The sequence below is a fragment of the Zootoca vivipara genome, chromosome 15, assembly GCF_965207765.1.
Source record: "Zootoca vivipara chromosome 15, rZooViv2.hap1.1, whole genome shotgun sequence".
NCBI classification, from domain to species: Eukaryota; Metazoa; Chordata; class Lepidosauria; order Squamata; family Lacertidae; genus Zootoca; species Zootoca vivipara.
The window spans coordinates 39,965,287-39,981,922 of NC_142598.1; the positions used below are offsets into that span (position 1 = coordinate 39,965,287).

Below are 16,636 nucleotides of genomic sequence, written 5' to 3' on the forward strand. Positions count from 1 at the left end.
CAGACAACAGAAAGCCTATTACCTTTGAGACCTTGCGGTTGATTTGGGACATGTTGTGCAGCGTACACTGGTCCACCTTTGAGGTTAAATTATTCCGAGCCGCATATTCACTGGCCTTTTTCAGGGCTCTGCGCATCGGCGAGTGCACTGGGAGCGTGGCATCATTGTCCCATGCAGGCTTGTGGATCAAGGATGTTAAGTTTCAAGAGGGGTCCTTGAAACTCAAAATATGTTCCTCTGAAACCGATTGGTTATGTAGGGACACCACCCGGACTCTGGCCCCCTGGCCACACAGTGGCCCTTGCCCAGTCTGCAACACCCGTAGGTTCCTGAGAATCTGGCCTGAACTTGGCGACCGCCTCCTTATTCATGTTAATGCCCGCCCTCTGTCCAGGCATCAGTTCACTGCTGTGTTGAGAAGTTATTTCGGTTTGCGAAGGCAATCCCAGCCGCTTCTCAGGGCACTCATTCCACATTGGGGCTGCAATGCCTGGGGCATGCTCCCTGACCGCATCAAGGCCATGGGCCACTGGTATTGCAAGGTGTACATTCGCCCTGGTCAGCAATCACTGATGAGTCCCCTGTAACTCCTTTCACAGGTACCCCCAGCAAGCACATATGGATCATCGGCCGCAGTATTGTGTATTGGGTAGGCATCCATGCAGCCGTGAATAGTTGGGGTGAGTATCTGAGCATCCACCCCAGAGTCCGCTTATTCTGGCTGGGCCAATGAGGGATGCGTTGAGATGCCCTCTTGCCAAAGTTACAATGCAAAATCACTTCTCACAGTCCCCCGGACACCTTGCTGATTCATCTGGGCGAGAATGACCTGGTCGCCCAAAAGAACATCAGTCTAATCATGGCAGCAATTTCCCCCCAATACCACCATCTTCTGGTCTGAGCTCCTTCCGCGTCTGAAATGGAGAGGGGCTTTCAAGCCTTCTCGCCTCAGTTACGCCGTAGTAAAAATCAACAGGGCTAAACGCAATGTGAGCCTGCATCTTGGTGGCCGAATGATAAAACATCCAGACATTAGAACTGACCAACTGGACGTTTTCAGAACTGACTGAGTGCATCTTACACCTAGGAATGAGCGTTGGTTGAGAGACGTGAAGCAGAGCCTTGAAGAGTGGATTCAGCTGTAGGTAGTCTTGGTGGCGAGCCTGCGATTCCGTGGTCTCAGGTGGCGGTTTTAGGTCTTGGGTGGAATCCTTTAGTCCAGGGGCAGGCAACCTAAGGCCCATGGGCCACAAGCGGCCCACGCGGGTTGTTTAACAAGCCGCCCCCGAACCGAGCCACCCGCTTGGCAAGTCCCTGCGTGCTGTGCTAAACTAGCGCAGCGCGGGGGGCGGTGACTTGCTCCTGCGGCGCCGGAAATCAGATCTGCGCAGACGCAGGAAATTGTGGGATCTATGCTGGAGTGAACCAGCCCAGGCAAGGTAAACCTTGCCGACCCCTGCTTTAGTCTAACAACTGCAGAAGGGGGTGAAGTGGTGACTCATCCCTTCCGTGCCGGCGGCAATAGCAGAGTACCCCGTTAGAGGGGTCTTGAGGGGAGTCTCTGTCCACAAGTGCATGGCAAATGGGCCATAGAACTCCCCCCCCCAGCATCACAGGAGGGGGACCAGCTGCGTAAACACACATTTTGCAGTGGTCCCATATTCTTATTTGACCCTGCCATGCCTCAGACCAACTGGGGGCTGAGAGGGATACACGTCCAATGCCTATGCCAAGGTTTCCTACACCTGAAATTTAATAAAGTTGGGGCCATTTTAATCCCAAAATATGTTGTTGGGTCTACTCCTTTGCCCTTGAGGTCTGGCTCCGGGGGTAAGGGGGGGACTGCGCCTGGGCATGCAAACAACAGTCTACATTCTTCTTATTTTTTGAATATCCTTGCATATAAATTTCAAGGCAGTTTACAACCGTACAATAAAACAACTAGAAGCAAGAAAGGGAAACACCCAAAGCAGAGAGACCTAACAATTCTTCATCCAGCTGGAAAAGCTTGTCGAAACAAGAACATCTTCAATTGTTTCCGGACACTACAAATTCCGAGTGCCTGCAATATCTCAACATTATAGGATTATTTTTATAAGATATATATATATATATACATGGGTATGCAGGATAGCTTAACAGAGATAATGTAAGGAAGCAAAAGCATACATGTGCAACACATCACAATGTATCACACAGGAATATTAGATGTGGTAATAGTATTAAGAAAATGAAAACACATTGCAGATAAAGGCATATGGAAATGACAGCCCGTTGCTTTTAGACAGTGAGTGGTTTTGAAATAAAACTTAAAGGTGCAGTGAAAAGCAACTCCTCCTTTGGGGAAAGCAAAAGTTTGAAGTCTCTACGCTTATGACTTTAATCCAAAACCTCTATAGGGTTAGCTGGAACTCCTGCAGAGCTCAGAAGCATTTTCCGAATGCCATGGTTGTAACATAGCGCTCTGGATGATAAACCTGATTCCACGAAGACTTCCCGAACGCTAAAACATAGACCAGCAGTTGCATGCACCAATAAACGCAAGTTGGCCATGAAAGCTGGCATTTTGCACATGCAACCAGTACAACACACACACAGACACAATTCATTGGTGAAAAGAAAAGCCACTCTTAAACATGTGCCAAATACCTCTTTTTACACTGAGGATCATTATCTGAGCATTATTGCCCCACCCTACACCGTGACGTATTGGCCAAGCCTGCATATATACCATACACTTAAAGCAAATTTGAACCCAGGGGTCAGCAAACTTTTTCAGCGGGGGGCCGGTCCACTGTCCCATAGACCTTATGGGGAGCCAGTCTATATTTTTTTGGGGGGGGGATAATGGACAAATTCCTATGCCCCACAAATAACCCAGAGATGCATTTTAAATAAAAGGACACATTCTACTCATGTAAAAACACACTGATTCCCGGAACATCCACGGGCCGGATTTAGAAGGCGATTGGGCCAGATCCGACCCCCAGGCCTTAGTTTGCCTACCCATGTTTTAACCCAAAGAATCCCGGGGATTGTAACCTGTTAAGGCTGCTGGGAATTGCAGTGCTGCGATGGGTAAACTACAGTCCCCAAGATTATTTGAGGAAGAGAGTCAGGTTCTTTAAATGCATGGTGTGTACGCAACCAAAGGCTCTGGAGCCATTGCTGTATATGCTATGTGCATTGGCTCTGTAACGGCCTGTCCCACGCTGACATGTAAAACAGGGTATGTAATTAGGCTGACTGACAATAACAGATTCATTTAAATAAAATCAATAGAAAAGCAGCAGCTCAAACATTTATTATTATTATTATTATTATTATTATTATTATTATTTCATCCATCAGAATAACCACTTAACATTACAATCCGGACAGGCAGCTTTAGAAGTGGGTGGGGAGTGGACAAAAAGCGAAATCCAGATCTTTATTGCTTAGCCAAAGGCCATCATCTGTCCATACAACAGTATGATAAAATGTGAGACACCACTCAAAATAGTTTTAAAACCAAGAGCATTGTTCATTTCAATAGCCTATATACATTGAATATCTTTTACAATATGGTTTTTTAAAAGTTTACTCTTATTATTAATAACAGCAAATAATGTCACAGAAAAGACAGGCTCCTGTCCGTTCATAGTCTCAACACTTTAACAACAGAGTTGACAGTCCCCTGCTATCTGAAAATTCTCCATTGACTTTCATTAGACTAAGCCAGGCACCCCCAAACTGCGGCCCTCCAGATGTTTTGGCCTACAACTCCCATGATCCCTAGCTAACAGGACCAGTGGAGATTGTAGTCCAAAACATCTGGAGGGCCGAAGTTTGGGGGTGCCTGTTAAGCCATGCTGTCAGTCAAGTCATGTGGGATTCAGCTCATTCCACAAAAACCACAATTAGAAAACCAGCTAGATAAAACATGATCTTTGTCCGCAAAAAGAGCAGTGCATTCTGTCCTCCCCAATTCCTTTTGTTCCTCCAACCACTTTGCTATTGATTTATAGCTATGGCGACTCTATAGACTGTGCTGCAATACTTTATACGCCAGAGTTTCCGCCCCAGGATGTCCAGAGCCCTCAGGGCTCCTCCAGAGAAATTCCTCTGGACCATCCCTCTAAATGTTCAGAGGGGAAGCTATGCAGCCTTCCAAGGTGAATAGTCATATTTTTCAGGGGTTCAAGGGGCCAAAGAGGGAACCGATGAACATCTTGCCCCTTTCTCTTATGTTAGCAGCTGCATCTGTTGGGTCAAAAGCTCTTGAGCAAATAGGAAGTCAAAACTGAGCGCAACCCTGGAGCTACACTGTTTTGCAAAATAAAACTTTGGTGTTCTCTTGTGCGGGTATATATACACGTACAGTTTAATGGTTATTTTTTAGGGAAGCAAAACCAAAGTTTAAAAAAATGCACAGATCTGTGCTCTGAACTGGCTCTGGCTGCTGCGATAAGAGTCAGCTGTGATTTATCAGCCACTGGGAGCATTTTATTAATTCCAAATGAGGTCAATAGTCTGAGAAGAGGACAGACATTGGAGCATGTTGTTAAAGACTCTCGTGAATGTCTCCTCTTTATAAGCTGCAGCGAGGCAGAGTCATTACAAGGTCAGCTTCTTTACTGTCAGCTCGCAGGGTCAGCAAAGGGTCCGCCATGAGATCATTACATTTCTCAAGGCAGACGGCCTGTCATGGCATTCGCTTAAAAACTTCCCTTTGTCTTTTGAAGGCTGTAATCCCAAACACGCTCGGGGCAGCCCTGCAAAGCAGAACTAACTGCTTTTTCAAGTCAATGACTTTGTCCTCCTTCCTGGTTTTGGAACAATGGTGCATGTGAAAGACACCAGGTCGGTGCACCAAACGGCTAGACGAGTTGCAACCTTGCAAGTCCACGATTGGACCTCTGGTTCCTTTAAAGGCAGGGTGGAGAATTATACCTGGGCCTCTGGCGAAGCGATTAAGCCTCCCCAGTTTTCTTACTGTAAATCTTCCTGAAGCTGCTATTTGCCCCAAGGTGTTTTTTCTTAATTTGCACCAGGAAAATGGCAGAAGGGGGGGGGGAAACGACACCAGGATATGTTAAATACTTTGAAGAATAATGGTTATATACACAACTGGCAGATAGGGAAATGGAAGCATCTCTCTCTCTCTCTCTCTCTCTCTCTCTCTGATCAAGATATAAAGGTGTCTGAAGGCAACATAGATATATTTATAATTTTGTGTATTATGAGGATCATATGAGGATTCTTAATGTTTTATCTCTTTAGTGTATCTGAAGACGTGTGCATGCACACGAAAGCTCATACCAAAATATAAACTTAGTTGGTCTTTAAGGTGCTACTGAAGGAATTTTTTTATTTTGTTTTATCTCTTTAGTTTCCTTTCTGGTTGATATATTGTTTTCTATTTTCTTTTTAGTTTAGTTGGAGTTTTATGGTATATTAGGTTGAAAACCCTTAATAAAATTGAATTATTATTTTTTTAAAGGAAAATGACATGGAGGAAGGATTAACTCCCCTTTTAGCAATAGTCCAGATCCAATTGAACACTGAACTGTAAAACATACAGAAAGCAAAACTTTCAGCAGCATCCAGAGGTTTGCCAGTAAAAAGTCCAAAATTTGGATGGGAGTGTTTGGAATCTATTTTCCAAATTAATTGCACGTTTATAAATGTAAAAAAAAAAAGTACAGCAGCACACAAGATGGCAACCTGGGACCATAGCAGCACCAGATAAAGAATGGTTTGTGGCCTACCTAGCACATATTGCAGTCTATTAACAGAAAAATAGGATGCCCAAGAAGTGATAATATAGGAAAAGCTACCCCAGCACATCTTCAGATGAGAAGTAGGAGGGTTTTCCTTCCCAACTGGGTATCCTGCAAGCAAAAGGCAGTTAAATGCAAACAGGTGTGGCAATTAAGATCCTAAATGCCAATTAAATGGGTAGAACATAATATTTCCTCCTTTGGTGAAACCCAATCTAAGAAAGAGGCTTCCTGAAGGAAGGATGTCAGAGATCAGAGAAAATTTCTGAGGCCTAAGACAGCTTTCCTAATCCAAAAGTCAGCCGTTGGTTCTCAGCTAGCAGAAGGCAAGACTTATTTTACAAGCCCCCTGCCCACAAAAAGCTGCCATTCACTGAAGCTGATGAGGAAAGAGATATACACCCAGACTTAAGAGGATTAGGGATGGGGCAGATTTTACAATGGGACCTCTTCAAATCATCTGATCGTTTTGAGTTCTGGATCAGATTCACAGAGTTTCTTCCTGGCGTTTGCTGCATTAGGAGTTATTTAGTTATTTCTCTCTACAGTATTTTTATTTTTTTTATCTGAGCTCATGTGGATCTCAAATGATATGATGGTGCAAGCAAAACAGAAGAGGAAATTCTCAAGATGTCGTGTTTCATTCACAACTTCCAACTCTGCTACGCAACCAAGAGAAAGAAAACGAGGGCTGAGAGACAGGGCATGATCAATAAAAATATGTGGACGTGGCTTTTTCATTTAGGCCGAACCAATCTCACTTCATTGTGTGCAACACTACTTGCTAGAAGAAAAGGCTAGGTTATACAGTCAAACCTTGGCTCCCAAACATATCCATTACTACTGTACGCTTTGGCTCCCGAACGCCGAAAACCTGGAAGTAAGTGTTCCGGTTTTCAAACATTTTTCAGAAGCCGAATGTCCAAAGAGCTTCCGCTTGAGTTCAGGAAGCTCCGGCAGCCAATCGAAAGCTGCGCCTCGGTTGTCGAACATTTCGGAAGCAGAACGGGCTTCCGAAACAAATTAAGTTCAACAACCGAGGTTTGACTGTCTTTTGTTATCTTATTTTTGTTATTTTATGAGAGCCATGCTTTTAGCCTGCCACTGGTGGTATTCCATCAGAATCATTTCCTCTCCTAGCCAGCGCATTCATGCACATCATAAAATGTGTCCCAGCATGCTGTGGGCCATTGCCTTGGTAATAAGTTATCCTTATTGTGAAGCATGCTGGGAAATTCTCCACAAAGCATTCTGAGCCAACAAGCATGATTGATGATGAAAGCAACCTCTTGCTGCACACAAGGAATGCTGGGGTATTAGCACTCTTGCTACTGAAGGGACAATACTTCAATCCCAGCAACAGCTGTGCCTCCATAGCTCATCCAGTGGGAAAGCAGCAGTGGTAAGTTGACTACAACAACTTCCATATGAATGCCAACCACTGTGGTTGGCCTTCTAGGTTGGATCCAGACTGAGGTTGAAATCAACACAACGTACCTGGGAGTAGGCTCTGTGGAATTCAACAGGACTAAAGTTTGCATAGACAGGGTGAGGACTGCATGGTTCGTTGCTATAAGTCCCACGGATTTCAATGAGTCTCCTCTGAATATGGCTAAGTCTGGATTCAACCCACTGATGAAAAGCTCTGGGGTTCGCTCTACAGAGCTCAGTGCAGCTAAGATGCCCCCCCCCTGTGGTTTGGAGGGAGGGCTAGGTAATATATGGTTTTTAACAACGCGATAGATCACCAGATAAACATCACGATATACCGATATATCACAATGTCCGAAATAAGGATGGAGCTATGTAGAGGCACTGGCTGGCTTCACAGTTTTTCCTACATTGCGATTTTTGCATAGCACACACATAATGATTCGCAATATATTGCCAGGTCAAAACCTATGAAACCAATTTTTACGATATGGACTTCAAAGCGGTTTTGGATGATATATCAATATATTACCCAGCCCTATTTGGGGAAGGCAAACATGAGAAGTAATCGCCAGAGAGAGCTTGCTCCTTTCACAACAGAAGTTGCTTGGGAGCAGCAAAGTGTAAGGTGAGAAGCCTGAGCCACAAGCAACTTACAACCAAGTAAAAACTGCAATAATAATACCGTTTGAACCCATTTAAAATAGGCTAACCCAGGCATCCCCAAACTTCGGCCCTCCAGATGTTTTGGACTACAGTTCCCATCTTCCCCGCCCACTGGTCCTGTTAGCTAGGAATCATGGGAGTTGTAGGCCAAAACATCTGGAGGGCCCCAGTTTGGGATGCCTGGGCTAACCAATACAATACCATGGGTGCTATTCCTCAAATGCTGAAGAGACAAAAAGAGCCTTTGTTTGGCATCAAACAGATGACAAGGTTGGCTCACCACACAAGAGAGTGTGGGAGTCCTGTTGCCACACTCTGGACCTCCTTTGGAGAAGGCACACAGGGAAGGGTGGTGATATCAGGATCTCAGGCAGGTTCATATGGGGGCAAGATATAGTGGTACCTCGGTTGTCAAATGTAATCCATTCCGGCAGACTGCTGCGTCCGACAACTAAGGCGCAAAGGGCGGTCGGCAAAGTCAATGGAGAAAAAAGACAAAAACGCAGTGGAAGCCGTTCGACTTCCAAGGCACGTTCGAAAACAGAAGCAATTACTTCCAGGTTTTCGGCATTTGGGTTCCGAAACATTCGGCTTTCGAGACGCTAAAAAAACGAGGTACCACTGTATTTCTAAACTAGCAGCAGGGAAGGAGAACACATTTGCAGAGACTAATTATTTGGCTGAGTAAAGACCTAATACTTCCCCACCTATTCTCTCCCTAACCTCACATTCCATATACAGTAGAATCATAGAATTGTGGTATTTGCCTAATAATAATAATAATCCTAGTTGGGAATGAAGGTGGGCATTCAGTTATCAGCACTTTCAAATCTAAAGCACCTCTCTTTCTCTCTCTCTGCTACATGCTTCCCAAAAGCATAGATCAGGTTTAAAGAATGCGCAGCAAAGGCAAATGAATAGAGGCGAAAGCACTCACAGCTAACAGTAACCTCCACATTCTGGCATTCTAAAGTCTATGTTGCCACCCTGTGGAATTCAGAGGGAAAAAGATGCTGAGGAGAACCTGACAACTACAGCAGGAACAGGACTACGGATCAATGGCCCTGACTAGGCCCTCCCCTCCTCCCCTGGCCATCTCCTTTAAGCAGTGGGGGATAAAGGGCACCCAAGAAGCTTATTAGATACTACAATATGGCGACTTCATCTTGAACCATTCCCAATGCAAACGCCCAGCTCCATCTTGGTGCTACTTGCCTGCTGTTGCCACAACAATAATCTGAGGAAATAGCAAGGTTGAGCCTCAAGAGAGGCATATTTGGAACAAATCTGTCCAAAATTTGCTACCTCTAAATTTCGCCCCAATTCTCTGGCTATAGTGGAACATTAAGCCCAACTTTGCATCATCCCAGACTGGGCAAATATTTTTCCCCTGATTTCCTAAGCAATGTTTCCAATAGTGGAGTGGAGAACCCAGGAGCATTGGTCCATCTATCCCAGTATTGCCTACACTGACTGGCAGCAGCTGTGCAGGATTTCAGACTGGGACTCTCCCAGCCCTAAAGGGAAATGCCAGGGATTAAATCTGCCACCGTCACACCAAAGGTAGCCCCACGTAGAGCACATGGCAGTAGTCCAAGTGAGAGATAACCAGAGCATGCACCACTCTGGCGAGAAAGTCTGTGGGCGTACCAGGTGGAGCTGGTAGACAGCCACCCTGGACACAGAATTAATCTTCACCTCCATGGACAACTGTGAGTGCAAAATGACCCCCAGGCTATGGTTGCCACAAAAGTTGTCGAGTTTTTTGCCCAAAGTTTTCGAGCAAAAGAAAATTGCTGGTTTTGATCTTTTTAAAAAAGGAAAATTGGCAAAAACAACACTACTGACGTTCAGACTTGCCGATTTCTGCCGGGACACTGCTTCTGACTGCAGTATTCTGGGTATGTCCAGGAAATTCCGGACGTATGGCAACCCTGCCCGAGGCTTCAGGGCAGTTACCCCATTCAGGACCAGGGAGTCACCCATACCTGCCCCCCCACCCCCCAAAACTGTACTTGTCTTGTCAGGATTCAACCTCAATCGGCTAGCTGCCATTATCAGATCCCATAGCCCAGAACCCACCAGCGTTGTTAGATACAATTCAGAAAAGCATCAGATGCCAACTGGAGCATAAATGTTGATATTAGGTGCACAACATTAGGTGCACAACAACAGCTACCGTACTCATGGGAAGACTCACATTCAGATCCGAAAGGTCCCCTTTCTGTGGATAAAGTAAGTCTTCCTGGCAGAAGAAGTTCCTTCAGCCAGCAAAGGGAAACCTTTGGTTCCAGCCCAAATCACCGTAACTCAGGGATGGGGAACCTGTGCTTCTCCCAGATGCTGATGCTGAGTTGGGAGTTCAACAACTTCAGTCAGCCCAGCCGATAGCCAGGGATGCTGGAAGCTGGAGTCCAGCAACATTGGGAGGGCAGCAAGTTCGCCACCTCTGCGGTAACCTGTTGGAACAGATGCACACCTGTGTTGCAAACATACAATGGCTGAAGTGTGCCTTCCATTAAAGTCGATATTCAAAATAATGCACCTAGGTGGCTCTGTTCTTCTCCTGCTGCAGTTATTTGAATGGCTTCCGGAGCTTGTATACTCAGGTGAGGGCAGCAGGTGCGGAGTGCCCTCTTAAAATGTAAATATTTCACACTAGGTACTTTTATCCATGTCTACATATTTTCACCTTGCCGTGAAGGGTGAAGGAATGTTGCATGCATTAAAAAAAAAAAATAGTAATTGAGAAGAGAAACTGTTTCCCATGTGTTCAAATTTCTTGGTCAAAGCACAAAGCCAGCCAGCAAGATACACACAGCTCTATTCTTTGGGAGGCTTGGAGCAAAATAATAAATAGCCACCCTGTTGACACACAGGCAGTTGGATCATTCTCCAGCCCTGCAGAGGGAGGGTCCTGGCTCCACAGCCCAGACTAAATAGATTCCTGCTGACGGATGCAGCATTCCCCTTATGCTATGCCCTGCAACGGGCAAGGTCACAAATAATTATATGCACTAGGAAACATCAACAAGCCACCAGGCATCTGAAAGGACAGACGAGACAGAAGTTCCACGTTGTTATGTTGAGGTGGTTGTAAATTCCTCATCGAAAGAGGCGTTGGATCCAGAGCCTTTAAAGGATGCGATGACCGCACTGTTCCTAAAGTAACATAGTCTGGACCGAAGAGGTGGTAATAACCGTATGTCAGATTCAAAAGAAAATCCCTTCCTTGGCAAGGTGTTTCGAGTGGGTGGTTGCTCAGCTCGTGACTCTCTGCGGACACCGATTTACTAGATCCGCTTCAGGTGGGCTTGAGGCCTGGTTGTGGAACGGAAACGGATTTTGTTGCCCTGTGGGATGACCTCTGCTGAGACACAGACAGGGGTGTGTGGCACACTGTCTGTTTTCTTTAATCCATTTGGCTCCATCAGCCATGGTATCCTTCTGAACAGGCTGTCTGGGTTGGAGAGAGCACACTGCAGTGACTCTGCTTCTTGGGTGCTTCAGTCTTTGCACAAAGTTCTCCTTTGCTGGTTTTGATTGCCAAATTGTTTTACCAGATATGGTTTGTGCATATAATAGGCGGGTTTGTTTGGAGGGGGGTTTCGCTGGCCTTTTCGCTGTTTTAAGTTTCCTTGGTTTTGGTGTTTTTACGAGGAATTATGTGTATGTGTGTGTTTGAATCCCTGTGACGGGGTGAGTTCCCATTGCTCTGTCCCAGCTCCTGCCAACCTAGCAGTTCGAAAGCATGCCAGTGCAGGTAGATAAATAGGTACCACTCCAGCAGGAAGGTAAACGGTGTCTGTACACTCTGGTTTCCATCACGGTGTCCTGTTGCGCCAGAAGCAGTTTAGTCCTGCTGGCCACACAACCCAGAAAGCTCTCTGTGGACAAACACTGGCTCCCTCGGTCTAAAAACGAGATGAGCGCCGCAACCCCATAGTCACCATTGACTGGACTTAACCGTCCAGGGGTCCTTTACCTTTACTTTTTCATTCCTAAGAGGTGGGGACGTCAGTGGGGGACATCTGTTTAATGACTCATCTAACCCCAGACATTGAGAATCAAGCCTGCTCTGGTCTACCCTGGGTTCGGATCCTTGATCACACAAGTGTGGTGGAATGTTAAGAATTCAGATAAATCTGCTAAGAATATGAGAGCTCACCAGGCAGCTCCACCGCACAAATCAATACACACACACACACACACACACACACACCCCTACTACAGCACAATATTACGCAAGTCTAGATTCCAACTTTTAAAGATACTTCTTAAACAAGTCCCCTCTTCTGGGTCTTCTAGTGAGTTATTGTCTTCTTCATCTATAGACTCAATCTTTTCATTCTTTTCTTATTATGGGTTGGAGGAAACTGTCAACACTTAATCCTGTTTCAAGCTGGAAAGGATGCACTGTGCTGAATTGTGTCAAACAAACAGAGTTTCACACCGCAAATACAAATAATTGTGGAATAACATTATTTTGCTGCTGGCTGTGCTGAAAAACCAGCTTCTCACAGACATCTCTGCATGGCGTCCATGGCGCTAACCACTGAAATGTAGACACTTTGGAAAGAGACAGCTGAGCAGCCAGTGTATCCATAAATGAGGGATTAAGGCAAACGCGGACCAAATTCAGCACCAGCGCGACTCCTTTTGTAAATATATCTGAAACCACTGTCAGTGCCATGGAAAAACAGCAACAGATGTGGAAGGCTAGGAAAAGTGTTAATGTACCCAAAATAAAGGAGACACAGATGTACTAACAGTGGGCGATGTGTGTGTTTCTGCTCTGTGCCAAATCCACCAAACACATTGAGTTCCCCAGCTGTGAGCCCACACACATTGCTCCAGATGTAGAGATTGAAGCAACCTCTCACACAGGCAGGAGCATCCAGGTCACGACCCACGGAGCCTCAAGAAAACTGTCACCCAATGTCAGTATGCTGACTTTTTGCGATGTCTGGACTGCATCAGAGGTGTAGAATTAAAAAAGGAGTACTGCGAGGTTGAAACCAATGTCTGGACAGCCATGAAAACACATGGGCTTAGAGCCAGTGATATCAGAAAGTTGCCACGGGCACCTCAGTTAAAAGTTTTCCTCTGCAATCACGAAACCGGAGGTTCCCAGTGATCAAGCTACACTACTGGTTTATATGCATACTGTCCCAATGCACATCCAGAAAACATATAGAGATGGTTACCATAGCAGGAAAGTATAGCTGATGCAGTTCAGAAAAGCCCTACTAGATGACCAACAGCCGTCCTAAGCAGGCAGTTTATGAATGCAAACATGTTTTTGACGTTCCAAGACAAGTCACATTGGAACAAAAATGGGCACAACCAAGACCTGATGTGTTTTGCAATGCAAATTCACACCAAGCAGAAGAAGCTACCTATTGCAAAGAATGACCACCCAGATCCCTACCAGCAAACTTCCCCCAAAACGTCTAGGTCAAGCCAGATACTACCAGCCACCCAGTAGGGCTGGGCAATACCTGGTTTTCAATATCACAATATATCACCAGCTAAGCATTGTGATATACTACACTGTCTGAAATAAGGATAGAGCTATGTAAAGGCATTGGCTTCACGGTTTTCCTCACATTAGGATTTTTGCACAGCACACACACACACGATTCACAATATATTTCCAGGTCAAAAATTATGAAACTGATATCACGATATGGGCTTCCCCAGTTTTCGATGCTATATCAATGTATCACCCAGCCCTACCACCCAGTGGAGACTCCTGCCATAAAAAACAAAGCAAAAATGTAGCTGAATTTCACTTGCAGCCCAGCCGTTTTCTCCTCTTTCTGGGATTTATGCCCCCATTCTGCATCTTTTGTTTTGACTTGTGGAGAAGAGAGAGAGCCTCCCTCAACTGGCATTGGCACTAAATTGTGATTGTGAGTACTCAAGTTGCGTCAACTGGAACTGTTCAATTGCTGCAACAAGAAACTGGACAAGAGGGGGCATTACAACCAAGTGGTTTTTCTCCAGGAGCCCCAAACTGAACTTCCTTCTCCCAATGAACAATTTGTTTAGATGGGAGAGGGAGATTTTGTTTTACAATAATGTCAACCTATAACCTTCCAGTATCATAAATATCAGGAATTCTGAAGGCCTGGATTCAGAGCCTGCTGTGGATCTGAACCTTGAGTTTTGCTCTCCATCATTTCTCTGTGGCTATAATACCGTTTTAAAAACAGCCCTTCCGCTTGGGTTAACGTAAAGCTGACTTGGCCTGTAAGATGATAATCTTTATTTACATTGAAACATACTGTGGAATCATTAAATTCATTGTGCAAAGCACCTTTCAGACAACCCACTTTCATGTGTATTCCAGCTGGCAGACTACAAAAGCCAGGCTCACTGTGTGATCCGGAAGCATCCAAGGCAGCAGTTTTGAAGCGAAGTAGTTACCTGACCTGCACTTAGGTGAGAAGCTGCTGGGAGCCCCACAAAAGCTACTCCAAGGTTTCCAACGGAAGAGTGACACAGAAATACAGTAAGCGAGTTACGATATGCAGTCATACCTTGGAAGTCGAATGGAATCCATTCCGGACGTCCGTGCGACTTCCAAAACATTTGGAAACCAAAACGCAGCTTCTGATTAACTGCAGCCAACCAGAACACTCACTTCTGGCTTTGCAGCGTTCGGGAGCCAAAACATACGGGAACTGAGCTGTTCCGACTTCCAAGGTATGACTGTAAATGGAGAAAAAAAGTCATGTGGCTGCTCTGAAAATCAACTCATATACACCCTTGGCCACGGGACCATGGACCACAACACAGCGAGGAGAAATTTCGTCTTTTCGTAACAGCTCTGCAAAAGTGACTTAACCGTGAATGGTGATGGAGGTGTGTATCTTTATCTATGATTGCGCAAGCCAGCACACGGCATATACATACCCACAGTCGCAAATCTCACAAATGCATGGTCGGCAGAGACGTGAAACCGCTGGAGAAGCCATGGCTGCTGCAGTCCTGTTTCTTCAGAGGTACAACCTGTAGGCTAGCTCTTCCGCATCTCACTGCAGCAGGTCACAAAGGAAGAAAGTATTCTGCGCATCTCAGCTAGTCAGCTTTCCTAGAGCAGTAACAAATTCTCTTTCCCCCTAAACTTGCTGCTGTTCAAGCCTCTACTAATCCAGGCCTGCTCTGCAAAGGACAGGAGACTCATAATATCCTCTTGGGGTGGTCACTTGGAGATCCTTTGTGAAGTCACCAGGGTAGACCTGGGTCTTGCAGCAGCAAAACTGCCAAAAGCAGGCCTGAGCACAGTCCCCACCACAAAACGTAGGAGGAATTCATAGCTCAATTTATAGCTAGCTCAATTTTAAATCTGGCAATCACTAAGATACTCCAGTTGTGGGCAAATCAGAAAGAGCAGGGCCGCTTTAGAGATGCAAGCTAGATAGAGGGCTCCCACTTCAATATTTATAAAAGGAAAACAACAATGTAGTAAATACAGCTACAAACATTACTTGACAATACTGTAACCCTTCCATGTGGAGCTTCGAATCAGTCCTTTGAAAACCTTAATGTATCAATGCCAAAGTCACAGGAACACATGAATATTAAATACCTATTGTTTTCTTGTTTCTGTTCCTGTGGGCATTTGGGGCATATTTCCTGCAACATTTTCAAAAACTACCTGTGAACGTGGAGTTGAGCAAAACCCACACGCTGCCCACCAATACTGAAAACAGATCTGTACACATGTTTGATATTAGAACACTTCCTGTAATAAAAATGTTACTGAGACAGGCCACAAGGCTTTTTGTATTAGGGAGAATATGTATATCCTGCTTTATAGACCCAAGAGGATCGCAGTGGCTTACAAAATATCCTTAAATCTAGTACAGGGACAGAAATTAAATGGCACTCCACATTGAATCAGAATTACTTGGCCAGCATCCTTGGCGTCATCCTATCAGGTACTGTAGCAAGCCCCAACAAAATATTTTGAGGCAAGGGAGCAAGCTGTGCAGCTGAAACGTATGAAAGAAGACATCTTCCCTTGCTGGCAGCTTCTTTTATAGGGGCTTTTCTACATTAACATGCTATATGAAGAAGTAGCAAGTCAGACTTGAGATTCAGCTACACAGCTGCAAACGTTTTAAATGTGTTGTAAAGTGCAATATACAAATGTGACCTTAGATGGTGACAGTGAGCTATGCAAAACTAAATGTATTTTTCCAAAACGTCTTTTTTAAAAAGCATTTTCACAGAATTTTCTATACATGTGTAGATTCCACCTTGAAGGCTTTACTATTTGGCTTGGAAATGAGAAAATTCTGGCAGATCCACTTCCCCTAACCTGCATAACCCAAATGCTGCAATATAGCATACAAGAGGGAAATTTACTAAATGCTAGAGGCAAAAGCTACTTCTGTGATCAGAGGCTCCTAAGTGCATAGTTTTATTCTTTTGTTAATTGTGCTGTTTTAAATGTGCATTTGACTTCACTTAGAAATGTGTTGTTTTTAAATGCTTAAGATTTTTTTTGTTAACTTTGTGTTAAATATGTATTCTGCAGTTGACCTCCTTTGTAATGTTTTATTTTGAAAGCTTTAAGATAATGTTTTAGTTTTCTATTTGACTTTTTCAGATTGTTTTATTGTTGTTTTATTGTTCAATATGCTGCAAACCGCTTTGAGATTCTGAAAAATATAAAGCAGTACAGTATAGAAATGAAAATAATAGTAATAATAATAATAATGGTTCGTGAAGTACAGAAAATTGCTGCTGGAAAAATACATTCC

The 16,636-nt window shown here is 44.6% G+C and overlaps 1 protein-coding gene across 2 annotated transcripts in view; it reads right to left on the reverse strand.

The window, feature by feature from the left end:
• Positions 1-16,483, reverse strand: part of SAXO1 (stabilizer of axonemal microtubules 1) — a 32,780-nt gene extending 16,297 nt beyond the window's left edge. The window contains exon 1 of one of the 2 annotated variants that reach the window (XM_035141077.3): positions 14,781-16,483. In XM_035141077.3, the coding sequence (XP_034996968.3) occupies positions 14,781-14,842 (62 nt within the window). In that variant the 5' untranslated portion in view covers positions 14,843-16,483. Of the gene's footprint in view, positions 1-14,404; positions 14,573-14,780 lie in introns of those variants that run through there. The other variant, XM_088658816.1, reaches the window with a different exon arrangement.
• Between the last annotated feature and the right edge of the window lie 153 nt (positions 16,484-16,636).